This window comes from Melospiza georgiana, chromosome Z (assembly GCF_028018845.1).
Source record: "Melospiza georgiana isolate bMelGeo1 chromosome Z, bMelGeo1.pri, whole genome shotgun sequence".
In the NCBI taxonomy this organism is placed as follows: Eukaryota; Metazoa; Chordata; class Aves; order Passeriformes; family Passerellidae; genus Melospiza; species Melospiza georgiana.
This window is the reverse complement of record NC_080465.1, coordinates 7866344-7888512: the sequence shown is the minus strand read 5'-3', so window position 1 is coordinate 7888512 and position 22169 is coordinate 7866344. Positions and strand designations below refer to the sequence as shown.

Genomic DNA, 22169 nt, shown 5'->3' with positions numbered 1-22169 from the left:
TCTAGAGTGCTGTTGAATTGGCCCATTTTAATGTGGTGGCTGTGACTTAGAACCCCTCTGTCACTATGAAATATTTTGATTTTTCATTTGAAAATGTGGTGGTAGATGTGGAAAGAAATGAGGTTCTACATGATAGGAAATGGCCTCTCCCTCACGCTCCTCTCTTCTCACAGATGACAGAAGCAAGAGCCATCTCTCCCCTGGCTCCCACTGCTCCTGGAGAAGAAGGCAAAGTGGAGGAAATTGAGGTGGATGAGCGCCAGCCTCCATCAGTTCTCACACCAGGGCCTGGATATTCTGAAGCTGTAAGTGCCAGTTGTGCGTGGTGCTGTCTTTAGTGCAAGGCAGAGCTGCAAGATTTGGAGCAGCCAGCACTTTGCTGTTGCAGGCTGAGGATGCTGGGTGCTGGAGTCCTGCCAGGAACTCAGGATTCCCTCCAGCCAGCGACCACAGAACTTGGCCCTTGAGCTGTCATTGTTGGGCAGCAAAGGTCTGGTGCCTCTGGGAGAGCATCTGGCTGCTTGCTCAGGGAAGCTCTATCTCTTGGCTTCTGCAGTGCTATGGCCAAGGGCATGGTGGCTGTGCCAGCAGCAGTGGGGCAGCAGGAGCAGGCCAGTGAGCGTGGCCCTGTGCTGGGCAGCGCTGCGGCCACAGCTGGAGTGCTGTGTGCACTTGTGGGCCCTGGGGAGCAGAAACTCATGGAGGGGTTGCAGCGTGTGCACAGAAGGACAGGGGAGCTGGGCAAGGGGGTGCAGCACAAGGCCAGCGAGGAGGTGCCGAGGGAGCTTTAGCCTGGACAGTGGGAGGCTCTTGAGGCACCTTCCGACAGACATTCATCAATCCCTGTGTGACAGTGCTCAGTAGCACAAGGGTTGTTTCACCACCAAACATGCCCTCACTGCATCCAAAGCCTTTACACAGTAGAGTGGGTGATGCTTCCATCTTGTGGCTTTTTGGCTTGTTGTTTTGTTAGGAAGAGAAGGCCTGTTCCTTTTCGTCTTTTTCCAGCACGCAAAGATGCTTCTGTGCAACGTTTTCTGCCATTTTGCAGCCCTGGATGGGATTGTGATCCAGTTTGAGTTTTCTACGTCTGCAGTAGCAATGGCATTGATGTCGCTTTCCTTCTTTTACATTTCTGTGCTTTCAAGCACTAAAAGCTCGGTTTTGCCAAAACAACCTTGCTTGCTGATAGCAGCCAGGGAGGAAAATCAACTTCATATCCACCTAGAGTGCTGTTGAATTGGCCCATTTTAATGTGGTGGCTGTGACTTAGAACCCCTCTGTCACTATGAAATATTTTGATTTTTCATTTGAAAATGTGGTGGTAGATGTGGAAAGAAATAAGGTTCTACATGATAGGAAATGGCCTCTCCCTCACGCTCCTCTCTTCTCACAGATGACAGAAGCAAGAGCCATCTCTCCCCTGGCTCCCACTGCTCCTGGAGAAGAAGGCAAAGTGGAGGAAATTGAGGTGGATGAGCGCCAGCCTCCATCAGTTCTCACACCAGGGCCTGGATATTCTGAAGCTGTAAGTGCCAGTTGTGCGTGGTGCTGTCTTTAGTGCAAGGCAGAGCTGCAAGATTTGGAGCAGCCAGCACTTTGCTGTTGCAGGCTGAGGATGCTGGGTGCTGGAGTCCTGCCAGGAACTCAGGATTCCCTCCAGCCAGCGACCACAGAACTTGGCCCTTGAGCTGTCATTGTTGGGCAGCAAAGGTCTGGTGCCTCTGGGAGAGCATCTGGCTGCTTGCTCAGGGAAGCTCTATCTCTTGGCTTCTGCAGTGCTATGGCCAAGGGCATGGTGGCTGTGCCAGCAGCAGTGGGGCAGCAGGAGCAGGCCAGTGAGCGTGGCCCTGTGCTGGGCAGCGCTGCGGCCACAGCTGGAGTGCTGCGTGCACTTGTGGGTCCTGGGAAGGAGAAAGTCATGGAGGGGCTGCAGCGTGTGCACAGAAGGACAGGGGAGCTGGGCAAGGGAGTGCAGCACAAGGCCATGGAGGAGGTGCTGAGGGAGCTTTAGCCTGGACAGTGGGAGGCTCTTGAGGCACCTTCCGACAGACTTTCATCAATCCCTGCGTGACAGTGCTCAGTAGCACAAGGGTTGTTTCACCACCAAACATGCCCTCACTGCATCCAAAGCCTTTAAACAGTAGAGTGGGTTATGCTTCCATCTTGTGGCTTGTTGGCTTGTTGTTTTGTTAGGAAGAGAAGGCCTGTTCATTTTCCTCTTTTTCCAGCAAGCAAAGATGCTTCTGTACAACGTTTTCTGCCATTTTGCAGCCCTGGATGGGATTGTGATCCAGTTTGAGTTTTCTACGTCTGCAGTAGCAATGGCATTGATGTCGCTTTCCTTCTTTTCCATTTCAGTGCTTTCAAGCACTAAAAGCTCGGTTTTGCCAAAACAACCTTGCTTGGTGATAGCAGCCAGGGAGGAAAATCAACTTCATATCCATCTAGAGTGCTGTTGAATTGGCCCATTTTAATGTGGTGGCTGTGACTTAGAAGCCCTCTGTCACTATGAAATATTTTGATTTTTCCTTCGAAGATGTGGTGGTAGATGTGGAAAGAAATGAGGTTCTACATGATAGGAAATGGCCTCTCCCTCACGCTCCTCTCTTCTCACAGATGACAGAAGCAAGAGCCGTCTCTCCCCTGGCTCCCGCTGCTCCTGGAGAAGAAGGCAAAGTGGAGGAAATTGAGGTGGATGAGCGCCAGCCTCCATCAGTGCTCACACCAGGGCCTGGATATTCTGAAGCTGTAAGTGCCAGTTGTGTGTGGTGCTGTCTTTAGTGCAAGGCAGAGCTGCAAGATTTGGAGCAGCCAGCACTTTGCTGTTGCAGGCTGAGGATGCTGGGTGCTGGAGTCCTGCCAGGAACTCGGGATTCCCTCCAGCCAGCGACCACAGAACTTGGCCCTTGAGCTGTCATTGTTGGGCAGCAAAGGGCTGGTGCCTCTGGGAGAGCATCTGGCTGCTTGGCTCAGGGAAGCTCTATCTCTTGGCTTCTGCAGTGCTATGGCCAAGGGCATGGTGGCTGTGCCAGCAGCAGTGGGGCAGCAGGAGCAGGCCAGTGAGCGTGGCCCTGTGCTGGGCAGCGCTGCGGCCACAGCTGGAGTGCTGCGTGCACTTGTGGGTCCTGGGAAGGAGAAAGTCATGGAGGGGCTGCAGCGTGTGCACAGAAGGACAGGGGAGCTGGGCAAGGGAGTGCAGCACAAGGCCATGGAGGAGGTGCTGAGGGAGCTTTAGCCTCGACAGTGGGAGGCTCTTGAGGCACCTTCCGACAGACTTTCATCAATCCCTGCATAACAGTGCTCCGCAACAGAAGGGTTGTTTCACCACCAAACATTCCCTCACTGCATCCAAAGCCTTTACACAGTGGAGTGGGTGATGCTTCCATCTTGTGGCTTGTTGTTTTGTTAGGAAGAGAAGGCCTGTTCATTTTCCTCTTTTTCCAGCAAGCAAAGATGCTTCTGTACAACGTTTTCTGCCATTTTGCAGCCCTGGATGGGATTGTGATCCAGTTTGAGTTTTCTACGTCTGCAGTAGCAATGGCATTGATGTCGCTTTCCTACTTTTCCATTTCAGTGCTTTCAAGCACTAAAAGCTCGGTTTTGCCAAAACAACCTTGCTTGGTGATAGCAGCCAGGGAGGAAAATCAACTTACTATCCATCTAGAGTGCTGTTCAATTGGCCCATTTTAATTTGGTGGCTGTGACTTAGAAGCCCTCTGTCACTATGAAATATTTTGATTTTTCCTTCGAAGATGTGGTGGTAGATGTGGAAAGAAATGAGGTTCTACATGATAGGAAATGGCCTCTCCCTCACGCTCCTCTCTTCTCACAGATGACAGAAGCAAGAGCCGTCTCTCCCCTGGCTCCCGCTGCTCCTGGAGAAGAAGGCAAAGTGGAGGAAATTGAGGTGGATGAGCGCCAGCCTCCATCAGTGCTCACACCAGGGCCTGGATATTCTGAAGCTGTAAGTGCCAGTCGTGCGTGGTGCTGTCTTTAGTGCAAGGCAGAGCTGCAAGATTTGGAGCAGCCAGCACTTTGCTGTTGCAGGCTGAGGATGCTGGGTGCTGGAGTCCTGCCAGGAGCTCGGGATTTCCTCCAGCCAGCGACCACAGAACTTGGCCCTAGAGCTGTCATGTTGGGGCAGCAAAGGGCTGGTGCCTCTGGGAGAGCATCTGGCTGCTTGGCTCAGGGAAGCTCTATCTCTTGGCTTCTGCAGTGCTATGGCCAAGGGCAAAGGCGGTAATGCTGGAGGTGCCAGGCCTTGTTTTGTTGGTTTTCCCTTTTTGGAAAGCTATGTTTGGCTTGTGAAAGCAGTCTGCACTTTCCTTGAGTGGTTCTTCACTTGTACAGTCTCTTTTGGACCTGCTGTCTTTTGGCTTTTGATAAAGTTCAAGGGGAGGATTGTGTGGTCCATGCAGCAGAGGGGGCCATTCCTCTCCCATGTGGCCAAAGAAACAAAGTGCGGAGTTGCGAAGCCTTCTTGCCAGGCCAAAATCAGAAGCGGCCAGTTTCTTTTGATGCACATTTTGGTGCAGTCTGCAGCTTTGGCAAGTTCCTTGGAGCTTGAAGTGGGGGTGAATCTCCAAGTGCTTGACTGCTGTGTTGTCTTGCTCGGAAGAGGAAGGCCATCTTGCAATGGGGCCTGCTTTATCAGGAGTGAAATGGGCGCCTTTGTGGCTGAGGAGCTGCGTGGCCCAAAAGGAGCCAGGGGTGCGGGCGGTTTTCAGCAGTTGAAGATGAGGCAGCGTGTGGCCAGGGGGCCAAGAAGGCCAAGGGCATGGTGGCTGTGCCAGCAGCAGTGGGGCAGCAGGAGCAGGGCAGTGAGCGTGGCCCGGTGCTCAGCAGGGCTACGGCCACAGCTGGAGTGCTGTGTGCACTTGTGGGCCCTGGGAAGCAGAAACTCATGGAGGGGCTGCAGCGTGTGCACAGAAGGACAGGGGAGCTGGGCAAGGGGGTGCAGCACAAGGCCAGCGAGGAGGTGCCGAGGGAGCTTTAGCCTGGACAGTGGGACGCTCTTGAGGCACCTTCCGACAGACTTTCATCAATCCCTGCGTGACAGTGCTCAGTAGCACAAGGGTTGTTTCACCACCAAACATGCCCTCACTGCATCCAAAGCCTTTACACAGTAGAGTGGGTGATGCTTCAATCTTGGGGCTTTTTGGCTTGTTGTTTTGTTAGGAAGAGAAGGCCTGTTCCTTTTCGTCTTTTTCCAGCACGCAAAGATGCTTCTGTGCAACGTTTTCTGCCATTTTGCAGCCCTGGATGGGATTGTGATCCAGTTTGAGTTTTCTACGTCTGCAGTAGCAATGGCATTGATGTCGCTTTCCTTCTTTTCCATTTCAGTGCTTTCAAGCACTAAAAGCTCGGTTTTGCCAAAACAACCTTGCTTGCTGATAGCAGCCAGGGAGGAAAATCAACTTCATATCCATCTAGAGTGCTGTTGAATTGGTCCATTTTAATGTGGTGGCTGTGACTTAGAACCCCTCTGTCACTATGAAATATTTTGATTTTTTCTTCGAAGATGTGGTGGTAGATGTGGAAAGAAATGAGGTTCTACATGATAGGAAATGGCCTCTCCCTCACGCTCCTCTCTTCTCACAGATGACAGAAGCAAGAGCCGTCTCTCCCCTGGCTCCCGCTGCTCCTGGAGAAGAAGGCAAAGTGGAGCAAATTGAGGTGGATGAGCGCCAGCCTCCATCAGTGCTCACACCAGGGCCTGGATATTCTGAAGCTGTAAGAGCCAGTTGTGTGTGGTGCTGTCTTTAGTGCAAGGCAGAGCTGCAATATTTGGAGCAGCCAGCACTTTGCTGTTGCAGGCTGAGGATGCTGGGTGCTGGAGTCCTGCCAGGAGCTAAGGATTTCCTCCAGCCAGCGACCACAGAACTTGGCCCTTGAGCTGTCATGTTGGGGCAGCAAAGGGCTGGTGCCTCTGGGAGAGCATCTGGCTGCTTGGCTCAGGGAAGCTCTATCTCTTGGCTTCTGCAGTGCTATGGCCAAGGGCAAAGGCGGTAAGGCTGGAGGTGCCAGGCTTTGTTTTGTTGGTTTTCCCTTTTTGGAAAGCTATGTTTGGCTTGTGAAAGCGGTCTGCACTTTCCTTGAGTGGTTCTTCACTTGTACAGTCTCTTTTGGACCTGCTGTCTTTTGGCTTTTGATAAGGTTCAAGGGGAGGATTATGTGGTCCATGCAGCTGTGGGGGCCATTCCTCTCCCATGTGGCCAAAGAAACAAAGTGCGGAGTTGCGAAGCCTTCTTGCCAGGCCAAAATCAGAAGCGGCCAGTTTGTTTTGATGCATATTTTGGTGCAGTCTGCAGCTTTGGCAAGTTCCTTGGAGCTTGGAGTGGGGGTGAATCTCCAAGTGCTTGACTGCTGTGTTGTCTTGCTCGGAAGAGGAAGGCCATCTTGCAATGGGGCCTGCTTTATCAGGAGTGAAATGGGCGCCTTTGTGGCTGAGGAGCTGCGTGGCCCAAAAGGAGCCAGAGGTGCTGGCGGTTTTGAGCAGCTGAAGATGAGGCAGCGTGTGGCCAGGGGGCCAAGAAGGCCAAGGGCATGGTGGCTGTGCCAGCAGCAGTGGGGCAGCAGGAGCAGGGCAGTGAGCATGGCCCGGTGCTGGGCAGGGCTACGGCCACAGCTGGAGTGCTGTGTGCACTTGTGGGCCCTGGGAAGCAGAAAGTCATGGAGGGGCTGCAGCGTGTGCACAGAAGGACAGGGGAGCTGGGCAAGGGGGTGCAGCACAAGGCCAGGGAGGAGGTGCCGAGGGAGCTTTAGCCTGGACAGTGGGAGGCTCTTGAGGCACCTTCCGACAGACTTTCATCAATCCCTGCGTGCCAGTGCTCAGTAGCACAAGGGTTGTTTCGCCACCAAACATGCCCTCACTGCATCCAAAGCCTTTACACAGTAGAGTGGGTGATACTTCCATCTTGGGGCTTGTTGGCTTGTTGTTTTGTTAGGAAGAGGAGGCCTGTTCATTTTCCTCTTTTTCCAGCAAGCAAAGATGCTTCTGTACAACGTTTTCTGCCATTTTGCAGCCCTGGATGGGATTGTGATCCAGTTTTAGTTTTCTACGTCTGCAGTAGCAATGGCATTGATGTCGCTTTCCTTCTTTTCCATTTCAGTGCTTTCAAGCACTAAAAGCTCGGTTTTGCCAAAACAACCTTGCTTGCTGATAGCAGCCAGGGAGGAAAATCAACTTCATATCCATCTAGAGTACTGTTGAATTGGCCCATTTTAATTTGGTGGCTGTGACTTAGAACCCCTCTGTCACTATGAAATATTTTGATTTCTCCTTCGAAGATGTGGTGGTAGATGTGGAAAGAAATGAGGTTCTACATGATAGGAAATGGCCTCTCCCTCACGCTCCTCTCTTCTCACAGATGACAGAAGCAAGAGCCGTCTCTCCCCTGGCTCCCGCTGCTCCTGGAGAAGAAGCCAGAGAGGAGCGAACTGAGGTGGATGAGCGCCAGCCTCCATCAGTGCTCACACCAGGGCCTGGATATTCTGAAGCTGTAAGTGCCAGTTGTGTGTGGTGCTGTCTTTAGTGCAAGGCAGAGCTGCAAGATTTGGAGCAGCCAGCACTTTGCTGTTGCAGGCTGAGGATGCTGGGTGCTGGAGTCCTGCCAGGAACTCGGGATTCCCTCCAGCCAGCGACCACAGAACTTGGCCCTTGAGCTGTCATTGTTGGGCAGCAAAGGGCTGGTGCCTCTGGGAGAGCATCTGGCTGTTTGGCTCAGGGAAGCTCTATCTCTTGGCTTCTGCAGTGCTATGGCCAAGGGCATGGTGGCTGTGCCAGCAGCAGTGGGGCAGCAGGAGCAGGGCAGTGAGCGTGGCCCGGTGCTCAGCAGGGCTACGGCCACAGCTGGAGTGCTGTGTGCACTTGTGGGCCCTGGGAAGCAGAAACTCATGGAGGGGCTGCAGCGTGTGCACAGAAGGACAGGGGAGCTGGGCAAGGGGGTGCAGCACAAGGCCAGCGAGGAGGTGCCGAGGGAGCTTTAGCCTGGACAGTGGGACGCTCTTGAGGCACCTTCCGACAGACTTTCATCAATCCCTGCGTGACAGTGCTCAGTAGCACAAGGGTTGTTTCACCACCAAACATGCCCTCACTGCATCCAAAGCCTTTACACAGTAGAGTGGGTGATGCTTCAATCTTGGGGCTTTTTGGCTTGTTGTTTTGTTAGGAAGAGAAGGCCTGTTCCTTTTCGTCTTTTTCCAGCACGCAAAGATGCTTCTGTGCAACGTTTTCTGCCATTTTGCAGCCCTGGATGGGATTGTGATCCAGTTTGAGTTTTCTACGTCTGCAGTAGCAATGGCATTGATGTCGCTTTCCTTCTTTTCCATTTCAGTGCTTTCAAGCACTAAAAGCTCGGTTTTGCCAAAACAACCTTGCTTGGTGATAGCAGCCAGGGAGGAAAATCAACTTCATATCCATCTAGAGTGCTGTTGAATTGGTCCATTTTAATGTGGTGGCTGTGACTTAGAACCCCTCTGTCACTATGAAATATTTTGATTTTTTCTTCGAAGATGTGGTGGTAGATGTGGAAAGAAATGAGGTTCTACATGATAGGAAATGGCCTCTCCCTCACGCTCCTCTCTTCTCACAGATGACAGAAGCAAGAGCCGTCTCTCCCCTGGCTCCCGCTGCTCCTGGAGAAGAAGGCAAAGTGGAGGAAATTGAGGTGGATGAGCGCCAGCCTCCATCAGTGCTCACACCAGGGCCTGGATATTCTGAAGCTGTAAGTGCCAGTCGTGCATGGTGCTGTCTTTAGTGCAAGGCAGAGCTGCAAGATTTGGAGCAGCCAGCACTTTGCTGTTGCAGGCTGAGGATGCTGGGTGCTGGAGTCCTGCCAGGAGCTCGGGATTTCCTCCAGCCAGCGACCACAGAACTTGGCCCTAGAGCTGTCATGTTGGGGCAGCAAAGGGCTGGTGCCTCTGGGAGAGCATCTGGCTGCTTGGCTCAGGGAAGCTCTATCTCTTGGCTTCTGCAGTGCTATGGCCAAGGGCAAAGGCGGTAATGCTGGAGGTGCCAGGCCTTGTTTTGTTGGTTTTCCCTTTTTGGAAAGCTATGTTTGGCTTGTGAAAGCGGTCTGCACTTTCCTTGAGTGGTTCTTCACTTGTACAGTCTCTTTTGGACCTGCTGTCTTTTGGCTTTTGATAAGGTTCAAGGGGAGGATTATGTGGTCCATGCAGCTGTGGGGGCCATTCCTCTCCCATGTGGCCAAAGAAACAAAGTGCGGAGTTGCGAAGCCTTCTTGCCAGGCCAAAATCAGAAGCGGCCAGTTTGTTTTGATGCATATTTTGGTGCAGTCTGCAGCTTTGGCAAGTTCCTTGGAGCTTGGAGTGGGGGTGAATCTCCAAGTGCTTGACTGCTGTGTTGTCTTGCTCGGAAGAGGAAGGCCATCTTGCAATGGGGCCTGCTTTATCAGGAGTGAAATGGGCGCCTTTGTGGCTGAGGAGCTGCGTGGCCCAAAAGGAGCCAGAGTTGCTGGCGGTTTTGAGCAGCTGAAGATGAGGCAGCGTGTGGCCAGGGGGCCAAGAAGGCCAAGGGCATGGTGGCTGTGCCAGCAGCAGTGGGGCAGCAGGAGCAGGGCAGTGAGCATGGCCCGGTGCTGGGCAGGGCTACGGCCACAGCTGGAGTGCTGTGTGCACTTGTGGGCCCTGGGAAGCAGAAACTCATGGAGGGGCTGCAGCGTGTGCACAGAAGGACAGGGGAGCTGGGCAAGGGGGTACAGCACCAGGCCAGGGAGGAGGTGCCGAGGGAGCTTTAGCCTGGACAGTGGGACGCTCTTGAGGCACCTTCCGACAGACTTTCATCAATCCCTGCGTGCCAGTGCTCAGTAGCACAAGGGTTGTTTCGCCACCAAACATGCCCTCACTGCATCCAAAGCCTTTACACAGTAGAGTGGGTGATACTTCCATCTTGGGGCTTGTTGGCTTGTTGTTTTGTTCGGAAGAGGAGGCCTGTTCATTTTCCTCTTTTTCCAGCAAGCAAAGAGGCTTCTGTACAACGTTTTCTGCCATTTTGCAGCCCTGGATGGGATTGTGATCCAGTTTGAGTTTTCTACGTCTGCAGTAGCAATGGCATTGATGTCGCTTTCCTTCTTTTCCATTTCAGTGCTTTCAAGCACTAAAAGCTCGGTTTTGCCAAAACAACCTTGCTTGGTGATAGCAGCCAGGGAGGAAAATCAACTTCATATCCATCTAGAGTGCTGTTGAATTGGCCCATTTTAATTTGGTGGCTGTGACTTAGAACCCCTCTGTCACTATGAAATATTTTGATTTCTCCTTCGAAGATGTGGTGGTAGATGTGGAAAGAAATGAGGTTCTACATGATAGGAAATGGCCTCTCCCTCACGCTCCTCTCTTCTCACAGATGACAGAAGCAAGAGCCGTCTCTCCCCTGGCTCCCGCTGCTCCTGGAGAAGAAGCCAGAGAGGAGCGAACTGAGGTGGATGAGCGCCAGCCTCCATCAGTGCTCACACCAGGGCCTGGATATTCTGAAGCTGTAAGTGCCAGTTGTGTGTGGTGCTGTCTTTAGTGCAAGGCAGAGCTGCAAGATTTGGAGCAGCCAGCACTTTGCTGTTGCAGGCTGAGGATGCTGGGTGCTAGAGTCCTGCCAGGAGCTCAGGATTTCCTCCAGCCAGCGACCACAGAACTTGGCCCTTGAGCTGTCATGTTGGGGCAGCAAAGGGCTGGTGCCTCTGGGAGAGCATCTGGCTTCAGCATGTGCACTGAAGGACAGGGGAGCTGCGTCAGGGGGTACAGCAGAAGGCCATGGAAGAGGTGCTGAGGGAGCTTTAGCCACGACCATGGGAGGCTCTTGAGTCACCTTCACGAAGTTTCCATCAATCCCTGCATGACAATGCTACAATGCTTAGCTTAAGGGCTTTTCCATTGCCAATATTCTAGCACTTTATCCAAGGGATTTAGAGACTTTTGTGGGTGACACTTTTGTCTTCTGGTTTGTTGGTTTTTTGTGAGGACTTGATCTGTTCTTTGTCTCTTGTATTTGGAATTAAGGTTTCTTTCCTCTATAGTTTGTGCCCTTTTCCAGGTGTCCCAGAAATTCTGTTTTATATGTATTTTGTAAGATGTCACTTCTAGAAGATGCAGTTGTTTTGCCTGGGAACACATAGGTTGGGATAGGGACCTTGGTGCAGAAGGAACTCTTCTGGTTTCCACCCATCCAGTAGGGCCTTGATTTAGCCTTCAGGCTAACACAGCCCCTGCCTTCTTGTAGCCCACGGAATCAGTGTGTGTTGTGTTTGGAAATTGAGTAGGGAATCAATGCCCCTGCATTCCAACTGCTCCTCCGAGGTCACAGGAGCTGGGAGGGGCTGGGCTGCATTTCTGATTCCAGCCGCTTTAGCACCATCAGTGTGGTCGAGTCCAAGAGAAGAAGTTGCCCGAGCATGGATGCACAAAGCGTGCAATTCCCAGTGCAGTGCTCTGGGTCTGATCCCTTTCCATAAGGACCTACAGATTCCCCAAGAGTGTGGTTTATTGAGCAACAGGAGATCAAGTTCAGGATTGCTCATGTTCGGGGCACTGGCTGCTGAGTGTTGATGTGTGTAGCAACAGAGAGCAACAATAGAGAGAGATTTTAGAAATTTTTAGATGCATCTGTTTATCTATCTATCTATTTATCTATCTATCTATCTATCTATCTATCTATCTATCTATCTATCTATCTATCTATCTATCTATCTACCTACCTACCTACCTACCTACCTACCTACCTACCTACCTACCTATCTATCTATGCACTGTAAAATTTACATATTGAACCACAGAATCACACAGAATCACAGAATCACAGAAATTCTAGGTTGGAAGAGACCTTTCAGATCATCTAGTCCAAAGCCGTTGGAGAAGTAAAGTTCCACATGCTAAAGCACCTCTTTCAGGAGAGGACTAGAGAACACATTTCATTGACTGATTCTGAGAACAGAGGGATGTTTTCTCCTCCAGATATGGTGGTTCTTTCCCCTCAGAGCTGTTTTCCTCCTCCAGTCTCTTCTTCCCTGAAGCCCCCAGTTAATTCTCTTGATTTTCTGCCTGTCCTAGAGAGCTGGAAGAATTCCATCTTTTAGGGGGCAAAGAGAACTCCAAAATTGTCTCTCACAAAGAGGGAGCTCAACAAGGAAGCCACCTGCAGAGCCAGGATGGAGCTGTGGGACAGAACAGGGTGTCACTCACTACTGAAAGACAAACAGGACATGGCACAAGCAGAGGGAGGCCCTCACCAGACCCTTGAGAAATGCCACACCTTCCCTGTCAGCTGCCTGAGAGGCTCTTGCAGCTTCAGTCCCAGATGGCCCCTGATTGTAGGGCCAGGGTCACTTTGGAATCTGTGCCTCCCCTCAAACAGAGAATGACCCAGCAGAGCAGCAGCACAGTGCTTTGGGAACGTGTGAGCCCAGCAGTCTTTGAGTCTTGGCTCACAAAGGTCCTATGGGAAGCTGAAACCCATCTTCTCTTGCTTTCTGTGCAGGTGCTTCTAGAGAGAGAGCAGGAGCAGACTGCTTCATCAGAGATGCCATGCCAGACTCAGGGAGAGCTGTTCCCAGCCCGAGAGCAGGAAGAGCAGCTCAGGCAGCAGGTGGAAGTGCCACAGGAGAAAGGCCAGGTAAGCCTGACTGGCCAGGGCACAGAGGGAAGGGCATAAAGAAGGGCATAAACCACAGCTCTGGGGACTGAGGAGGCCAGGAATCCCACAGGCACTGGAAGCACAGAGCCTTGGAATCTGCAGAGATCAGCCCTGGGACAGGAGGTTTGCAATGGAAGCAGATGTGGGTAGGGAAGCAGAAAGAAGTGGCTGAATAAATGTGATTTTGAGGCTGCAAGAGGAAAAAAGCTGAGCCTGGTGGCAGCTCCCAGTCACTTGCTCTGCATTTGTGTGTACAGAAGATCAAGGCAGAGCCACAAGCAGAGCTGCCCGAAGCTCAGAGTCCCATCATGGCAGTGAAGAGGAGGAACAAGGATGACATGAGAAGAACTCAAGAGGACAATCTTGATCAGCAGAGGGGCGATCAACACAACCAGGTGAGTGAAAGAATGGCAGGCACTCCAGTCATGAAACATCCTCTCACTTGTTTTTTAGAGAACATGAAGGAACAGCTGAACGCTGAGCTTCTGCTAGCTCACACCAGGATCAAGGCATGGGAGAAGAGGCTTCAGGAAGATATGAAAATTATCAGAGAGACAGCTAATTGCCTCCCTCAGGCTCTAGAAAAGCAAGTGAGTGAAAGAGGGATGCAGCCACTGCAGTCACCAAACTGGTGGTTTCTTTCCTTCTTCCCTTCCCAGTGCAGAGCAGCAGGGAGTGAGGCCATGCCTCTGAGTGCCATCCTGCTGTGGTGTGTATCACAGCTGCTCTGATGGACACTTACTGGGCCGCTGAATAGCCTTGTTTCTTGAGGTGTTTTTACAGTGGAGCGTGGTGACCCAGATGGAGGATTGAAACAAGCTGTCTGTCCCCCACTCCTGGCTGACAGGGACAAGCTGTAGTGTCTGACTGCTTTGTTCTGTTTGATTTGAGGTGCAAGTGCTGACATCTTACCAGGCAGCCTGCGAAGACTTCCAGAGAATGTCTGGCAATGAAGAGCCACAAGTTAGGAGTGAGGCACAGGTACCATCCCCACCAGAAGTGCTACAGGTTGAGCATGACAGGTTGATGGTGCAGGAAAATAGGACACAGTGGGAGGAGGTAGAACTTTTGAACAAAGCTGCAAGTGTGTCTGTTGCCCTTGGAAGGAGAAAGGAATCCTTGAGAGGAAGTAGAATGGTGATTGTGGCAGTCATCTTTCTGAAAATCTATGAAAACCAAACACGAATCTGGCCATGAACCCGAGTAAAACTTGCCTTTGGTTTTGACCCATCCAGTTTGCGAAGGGGACATCAGAAAAAAACCATTGAAGAGCCCTGCATGTGGCTGACAGCACCTCCCTAAAGGCTCGCATTTCAATAGGGGATCTCAGGGTCATCTCTGCCAACCACCTTTCTGACTTCAACTCATTTCTTGTCCCAGATCTACACAGGCTCTGTCACCAAACCTGCTGCAGCAGCAGCAGCATTGTCTAAGGGATCCTTTACTCCCCAACCTGAGAAGTGGAGCCAGGGCAGTTTGTTCACCTCCCGTGCTGACCCAGCTGCTGCTCAGCAACAGGAGATCGAGGGTGACTCCCTGGAGCTGCTGAGTACGTCTGCTGTATTTCTTGTCTGAGGGACAGTGCATTGTGTGCAGGTGCCAGCATAGCCGTACCAAATGATTCTCCTGAGTTTGGTTCATGGGGACATTTAGGGACATTTCTCCACAGAAATTGCTGTAGAAAATCAGTCTCTGTGCTGGCCACCTGTGCTGCAGAGCTGTCTGCCTGGTTGTTGTTGTTGTTACCCAGTGGACCACAAAGGGCTCAGAGCTCCAGGCACTGGGGCTGCCTTTTGTATCTCCTGGAAGCTGGGATCTCTACTTTAAAGTCATCATCTTGCATTTTGCTCCCCTCAGGAAGAATGGTGAACCAGGAACATCCCATGATGAAATACACCGAATTGGGACATATTGGCAGCGGGTGAGTCCAACCACAGTTACTTCTACATAACCACGGGCCAGGTGTTTTTCTGGTGGACTGTCTATCCAGCATGAAATCAGGCCAGCTGCAAAGATTTTCACACAGTGGGGATAGATTGTCCCATCTATCAATGCTGCACAGAATTTGTGAGTGGGCTCAGAAGGCATTGTCAGAGACACTTCCATGCTGCCGAGGTCTTGCCTGCATCAAGGAACAGGACCTGGAAGGTTTCCTGGTCACCCAGTTGTGGAACAGTTCTGTGTTAATTTCCTTAGCATTTTTGTATCTCTCTAAATCATACAGCCACACTAATAAAAGGGGAAGAATCTTGCTTGCCTGAAAGAGCAAACTACTCCCTGATAGCTGTGAGGTAACAGTTCCCAGGAACATTTCTTTCCAAGAGTTTGCTGAAGGAAATACTCTGAGGTTAGGATAGAAACTGCACAGTTTCTATCTGAAACTGTGATTTCAGTTTCTATTTCAGAAACTGAAATCCAAGATGAAAGAAGAAGCTGTCTTTAGGAGCTGAGGCACTAAACTCCAGCACTTCAGGGACAGGCCCAGTGCCCATGCACTTGAGAGAAAAATGCATCATCTGCCTTCTGGCAGAGCCCTCCTGCATCCTGCAGGTTTTAGGCATTTTCAGCACAGATCTCCTGTGTGGGCTGGCTTTCAATGCAAGATCTAAATGGCTTCTCCTTTCGCTCCTTCTCTTTTGTTTCTAGGAGTTTTGGAGATGTTTGCAGAGCACTGACCAATGCCACAGGGAGAGAGGTAAATGTCAACAGCCCCTGCAGACTCTGCTGCTCTTGAGGGGCTTTCCCCGCTGGTGTGAGCTGTGGCTGGAGCTTTGGCTAGAGCCATGCTGAAAAGGCACAAGAAGCACAGACTGGTGCCAGCCTGCAAAATACATTTGAGACTTTGTCCTCCTCAGCTGCCAGAAGGAAGGCACGGAGGGCAGCGCTTCCTTTCAGAGAAGGACGCGCTCACTCGCTCTCCATTGCTAAAACAAAGGTGGTGCCTTAGAGCACCTCCCTGCTCTTTGGGGCTACAGCTTCAGAGTCCTGAATTCTCGATTCTGGCAGCCTGCAAATCCATCGGAAAGTTACTGGTAGTTCCTTAGTCACCTGCAGTGCTGCACTTGGGAACTGCACATAGGGAGAGATCTGCAAGGTGCCCTAAAAGCCCTAAGCCCTGCCCATTGCCCAAGATGTATCCACAGAGTATTAAGGCATGGATTACTTCTTCTGATTCCTAGAAAGAGCAGCAGAGAGTGTGGTCAGAGGTTTGTGGGTGGTAGCTGAGACACCACTGTTACCTGTTACCAAGTGGACAAGACAAAATGTCAGTGGCCTCACGTGTGCTGTAACTGGCCCCCAAGGGAGCAGAGAAATGGGCTGTTGGAATGTCAGTTCCTAATTACTGCAGTGCCTAATCACAAGCAAAATCACTTGCTCCATTGTATTGTAGTCTTGTGCCACCAATTTCTTAAGTTACTGATTTTCAATGTCATTTTAGGTGGCCATAAAGAAAATAGATCTTCAAGGACTGAGGAAGAAGGAACTAAAAGTCAATGAACTCATGGTCATGAAAATGAATAGGAATCTCAACCTTGTCAAGTATTTAGACAGGTGAGTTATTGTGAATGTTTGTTTACATTTTGCAAACATGCAAGGTAAAATCCCACTTTGGTCACTGGCAATAAATAGAGCTGTAATTATAGGTAATTATTATTGCTCTTTTCATCTCCAGTGGATAGGAAGAGAGTGCATCTTGTCTGCATGAGTCTTCCCTGACACACATAGTTTGAAAATTATTCAGAAACCTGCATCAGTCATATCTTACTAAATCAATAGCCCGTAGGTTCACAGCCACAACTTTGTTTTGGGGCTTGATTTTATTCAAGTGTCTTTTTACATCCGGGTGAAATAACATGGATTTTTCTTGGATTGTTTCCACTCTTTGCCATTGCTGTGCATGCCAGGAAGACTAGGTGCTTATTTCCAGAAACACCATGCCTGACAGGTTTTTTATCTCTTACTCAACTGCATTTTTCACTTGCTGGCTATTTAAGACATCTCTTTTTTTAGAACTGTGCCTTTCTCCTTGAGACTGCACAGATTGAAAACAATGCACAGCTGAAAGGGAATGTCTATTCCTTTGATTCTGTCCTTGTCACAAAGGAACTTGGAAACAGGAATCAGTCAAGAAATCAACCCAGCCAAGCATGTTCACCTCCATGCCCTTGTTTCCTTCTTTCAGCTACCTTGTGGGTGAGGAACTCTGGCTGGTGCTGGAGTACATGGACGGAGGCGCCCTGAGCGATATCATCAGCAGGACCTCCCTGTGTGAAGATGAGGCAGCAGCCATCAGTCGGGAGGTCAGCAATCCCATCTGTGTTTCCAAGGGCTTGGGCAGGATTGTCTGGGAAACAGGGGCTCAGACCTGCAGTGATTTCCTGTGCCAAGCTTTGGTTCTGTGTGGCTGGTATGCTATGGGTAAGTAAAAGCATCTCAAGTGCAAGGCCTGCCAGTGCCCCTGCACTCCCTGTACTCAGTGCCAGTACTCTTCTCTCCTTCTGTTGTATTCTCGCTCTGGCTCATGTATTTGTATTTGCTGTTCTCCACCTTGCCTCTCTAAATGTTTGCCTGGAGTCTGTCTTCACTGAATTCCTTGCCTGTGAAAGCAAAGGTGCTGGTGGCAGGATTTGAAATGATCAGCAAACAAAAAAAGACTCATTTCCTACAGTCCTCAGCAGAAAAGGATCATAGTGCAGCCAAAATGCTCTTTGCTTCAGGAAGGTGACTGATGTGATACTTCCAAGCCTGTGCTGAGGCCAGCAAGGAAATCTTTGTCATGCAGCCTCCCACCCAAAAATTATCTGCTTCACACCAAAGGGAGGACTTTTCCTTTCTTGACAAAAACCCTCCTTTGTCCTCTGCATGGAAAAAGCAGCAGCAGTCATCCTGGCTGGTTTGCAGGGGACAGTCTGCAACAGCAGGTGTTGTTGCTCTCTCAAAAGCTGACATGCCTTTCCTCAGAAAGGTCCTGCTCTGCAAGTGTTGGAGCAGCAAGCTCTTCCTCTCAGTGGCCATTACTGTTCTGCCATTACTGCCCATTCCCCTGGAGAGGGAATCTTTTAGATTCTTTGTTTTCTTTCTTGTAGGATGAAATCACATCACTCATTTTTGCTCTCCTCTTTCTGTTTTCCCTCTCAGTGCCTGCAAGGACTGGATTTTCTGCACTCGAACCACGTCATTCACCAAGATGTGAAGAGCAGAAACATCCTTCTCAAAACCGACGGTTCTGTCAAGCTGGGTCAGTGTATTCTTGGTCAGGAGCAGCATTCCAGGGATGTGGGTGTGGGGCTGCTTGGAGCGACAGCCAGCTCCCCTAAATGGTGCTGGTGGCAGTGCAGGGACACCCGCTGTGAGCTGCGGGCACAGTTGCAACGTGCACAGAGGTAGGACAAGGAACAAGCAGTCAAGAGTGGCCTTGCTCTGTGTGTGTCCCTTCCAGACAGAGGGAGCTACAATCTAAAGCTTCAGGGGAATAAAGTCCACTGCTGTGAGCCGCGTTGAGAAACCTGGGATTTTTTGGAAGTGGCTGATTACATACTCCCTTGACTAAAGCCCCAAAGAAATTGAGTGTGGACAGTTCTCCAAGAGATTCAACAGCACATTCTTAGCTTGAGAGTGGGGAATTCTTTTGCTTGGTTTCCTAATTGGAGCTGGCTTTCATGGTTTGTTGTTTTCTCCACAGCTGACTTTGGCCTCTTTGCTCAGCTCACCCCTGAGCAGAGCAGACGGAGCTCCGTGGCCAGCGCTGCTGGGTGGCTGGCGCCTGAAGTGGTGACAGGCCAACCATATGGCCCCAAAGTGGACATATGGTCTTTGGGAATCGTGGGCATCGAAATGGTGGAACGAGAAGTTCCTTACTGGAATGCAACTCCTGTCTTGGTAAGGTGCAAATACTCACTGATCCCAGTCTTTCTCACCTGTCCCATGTTCTGTGTGCCATTAGACAAAATCCCATTGCCATTTGCTGGCACCACTTCCACCAAGGTCCCCTTCTAAAAATGTCCCTGCAGCACAGCAGCATCTGCTGTAGCTTTGGTTGCATCAGAAGGGGAAGTGGCAGTTCAGAAACCTAACCAGTTCAGAAACCTAACCAGTTCAGAAACCTGCCATTTTGGCCTCCAGCCATGCCTGACATTTCTCATTTACTTTTTGAACCCTGTTGGTGCTCTGTCTCTTAAAGACAGGAAGTTTTCAGTGCAATGGTTGGATGTGTGATAAATATCATTTGAAATGGACATTGAGTCTTCCCAGCTTTAGTGTTATAGGAAAAGGAAAAGAGAAAAAGAAACAACCAACAAAGCAATGCCCAAGTAGTTCTGCTTTCTTTTTCCTTTTTGAACCACAGCACATCATATTTCCTCTATACTGTAGCATCTTTTCCAAATCCAGTGGGTCTTATAAGCTTATCATGTGTGTGGGCCTGGATAAGTTTAGGATGTGTTTTTCTTCGACTGCAGTTAGAATTGCATGCCAAACTCTTGGCTGTTTCTTGGTACTTTAACAAGTTGATGAGCTTGCAGGCAGGTGCCTGGGCTGGGATCCAACGTGGGCAGTTGACACCAGTGCTGTGTTCCTTTACCACAGGAGCAGGGCCATCCCTGGCCTGCACAGTTCTAATGACAGTGAGGACTCCAGCTCCCCACCATGGCCAGTGGCTGAGCACAGCTTCAGAGGGACAGAATAAAACCCCCTTTGTGACCTCTGGTGGTGTGAGAAAAGGAAAGAAAGCTGCCACAATTATTTCTACTCAAGGGGAGTGTGTTTCCATTTTGAGACTTGGAAATTTTCCTCTGGGTTGAAGAGAATAATAACAAAGTCTCTTTGGTCACCACCTCTTTCAGTGCCACAAGCACAGAGCTGTTAGCATTGTGATGGGCATTTTTATGGAGACCAGGCCACAGCCTGGGGTCATGGAAATGCTGCCAAACCTCCCATTTCTTACCCGACACTTTCTGCTAATGGGCACACCTTTAATGCATTGACTTGAGCATCCAAATGAGCAGAGGACGACCATAGGGATGACAGTTCTTTTTCTGATTTGACCATGAAAAAGTTTCCTTTTGCCGCATAAAGAAGCTGAAACTTGGAGCTGAGAGACAGAGCTGCAGGTGGCTCCTGTGTGCTCAAACTTTTCATCACAATATATTTGGGCATGCATCTTAAAGTGTCTGTGTTGAATATGAGATTCTAAATGTTTGTTTCCTTTCCTGAGGAATACCTAGTGGATTTCCTTTCTTTCCTTCCAATTACCATTGTTTTCAAGAACAAAGCAAAAAGCTTGATGAGTTTTGTTTTATGGCAGCTGTGCTTAAGGGACCAAGAAGCACTGCAGAGATACTTTTCACATACTAATCCTTGGATGTAGTAAAGTCAGTATAGAAAGTCTCTCTTCCAAAAAGCCTCTCAAGCTGGTGTGAATCCTCAGGGAAGGAAATGTGCTTTTGCTGATGTAGTTCCCACTAACTAGGACAGTCAGTGAAATCAGCTGCCAAGGCAACATCAGTGGGATAGTGGAAAAGCTGTGGCTGCATCGGAGTTTGGGTTTTTGGTTGGTAAAGGAAAATCATCTCTGGGTCTCTGCCAGGGCAGAAACTGCCACTGCAGAGTGGAGCTTAACCAATGGGATCTGGGAGAGCAGTTACAGATGGGAAAGAAACAGGTGGAGCCTAGTGTTTCCTTTTTCTGCAGACTAAAATCATGATAGCCAGGGGAGAGACACCACGGCTGCGACAGCCCAACCGATTCTCACCTTGCCTGCGTGACTTCCTGAGATGCTGCCTGCAGAGAGACGAGGAGCAGCGCTGGTCTGCCAGGGAGCTCCTGCAGGTAAAATGTGAAGGGGCTGCAGGTGAAACAGGCTCTGAGGGATGGGCTCCTCCTCCACTCAAGTTCAAGGCATCACATGAGTCCCCTTCCTCCTCACCTCCATTCTTGGAGCTCTTCAAATGAAAATGGTGAGGAATCCTAGACTGGGCTGGGCGTGCAGGGCCCTGTAAATGTCCTCTGGTGCAAGTGTCCTGCAATGAGCAGGGACTTCTTCAAAGAGATCAGGTTGCTCAGAGTCCCTTCCCACCTGCCCTGGAATGGTTACAGGGATGGGGCACCTACAAGCCCTTGGGGCAACCTGTGCCAGGGTGGCATCATGCTCCAAGTAAACAAGTTCTGATTAGACCTACTCTGACTTGATCCCCATTTTTAAAAATATTCACTCACATCCTATTGTAACTGGCCCTGTAAAAAAAGATGTCCCCCACTTTCTTCAAAGCCACTCTGAAGTCTTGGAAAGTGGCAATAAAGTCTCCCTGGGGCCTGTTCTTCACAAAACTGAGTAACTCCACCTCTCTCCACATTTCCTGAGTCAGAGAGCTCCTCTGGCTGTTTCAGTCTCCCTCTTTTGTCATTTGGTTGGGTGTTCAATTTTATCTAATGGCAAAAGAATTGAAGTAGAGCAATGCAGGGTACAGAGACATGAAATGGTGGTGCAGGAACCCAAGGAAGCCAGTCCCAGCCTAGGGGTCAGAGATTTAGCTGTGGGCAGGAGGGGTCGTGGGGTGCTCACTGTGAGCCTCCCGGGGGCCCTGGTTTGTGCCCCCCAGCCCACCCTTAGAGGTTTCTGCCACGCAAACAGGGACAGCTGGGAGGGACTTGTCCCAGCCCCATCTGCTGCCTGGCATGCTCAAGCAGACGGGAACTGTGCCAGGGTTAGTGCCGGGCTGTGTGGCAGAGAGGGAACTGCAAGGCCCAGTGCCACTGGGCTGGCCCTGCTGGGAAGGAAGGTGCCATCCAGCACACGAGGGGCAGGGCATGGAAAGGTAGATACTGCTCTGTCTCCCTGTGGGAATCAACACAGTGCCTGTCTTGCATAGGCAGGCACCTATGTGAGTCATTGGAGTTTCCTGAAAGGAAGAAACCCCAGGGACAGAAAGCACCATTTCTAGAGCACTGGCAGGGCAAAATTCCCAACAAGATAAATAAACCAGAATCAATGGATGAATGGGATTCTGCGCCAGGTTTGCCTGTGATGGCAAGGTCCTGCACATGACTGTTGGGGGAGGATGTGATCCCATTGCTCCTCTTTCTGGAACTAGAGGAATCCTGATTGAGTCTGTAAAGCACTGAGCTTGAAAAGTTATGGTTCACTGTTCTTTGTGACATTTTTTTTCCTGTGGACAGCATCCATTTGTACGTTCAGCCAAGCCAGCATCCACATTGGCACCACTCATCAACTCACTAAAGAAGAAGAAGAAGAAGGAGACAAGAATGTAAAAATCAGATGTTATTTCCCTAAGTACATTGGAGTAGGATTGTAGAGTAGGACTCTAGAGTAGGATTGTTGAGTAGTTTCGTAGTACAGGTTTATAGAGTAGGATTGGTATTAAATAAAGTGTCTGAAACATCAACTCATTTGGAAGATTCCCCTCCTTCTGACCCCTTCAGAAAGTTCAGCATTTTCTTCTAAATTGCCAGTGGTTTTTTATTGGTGCTAAGATATGTTTATGGCTTCCTTGGTATGGTTTGCAAGTGG

At 50.3% G+C, this 22169-nt stretch overlaps 1 protein-coding gene across 1 annotated transcript in view; it reads left to right on the top strand.

Annotated features, from left to right (window-relative positions):
* The window catches only part of LOC131095758 (serine/threonine-protein kinase PAK 3-like), a 55353-nt gene extending 33443 nt beyond the window's left edge, over positions 1-21910 (top strand). The window contains exons 4-11 of the mRNA XM_058043838.1: positions 12488-12622; positions 12901-13233; positions 16083-16195; positions 16827-16944; positions 17783-17882; positions 18327-18523; positions 20333-20470; positions 21818-21910. Of these exons, the coding sequence (XP_057899821.1) occupies positions 12488-12622; positions 12901-13233; positions 16083-16195; positions 16827-16944; positions 17783-17882; positions 18327-18523; positions 20333-20470; positions 21818-21910 (1227 nt within the window). The remainder of the gene's footprint in view (positions 1-12487; positions 12623-12900; positions 13234-16082; positions 16196-16826; positions 16945-17782; positions 17883-18326; positions 18524-20332; positions 20471-21817) is intronic.
* Positions 21911-22169: the final 259 nt, after the last annotated feature.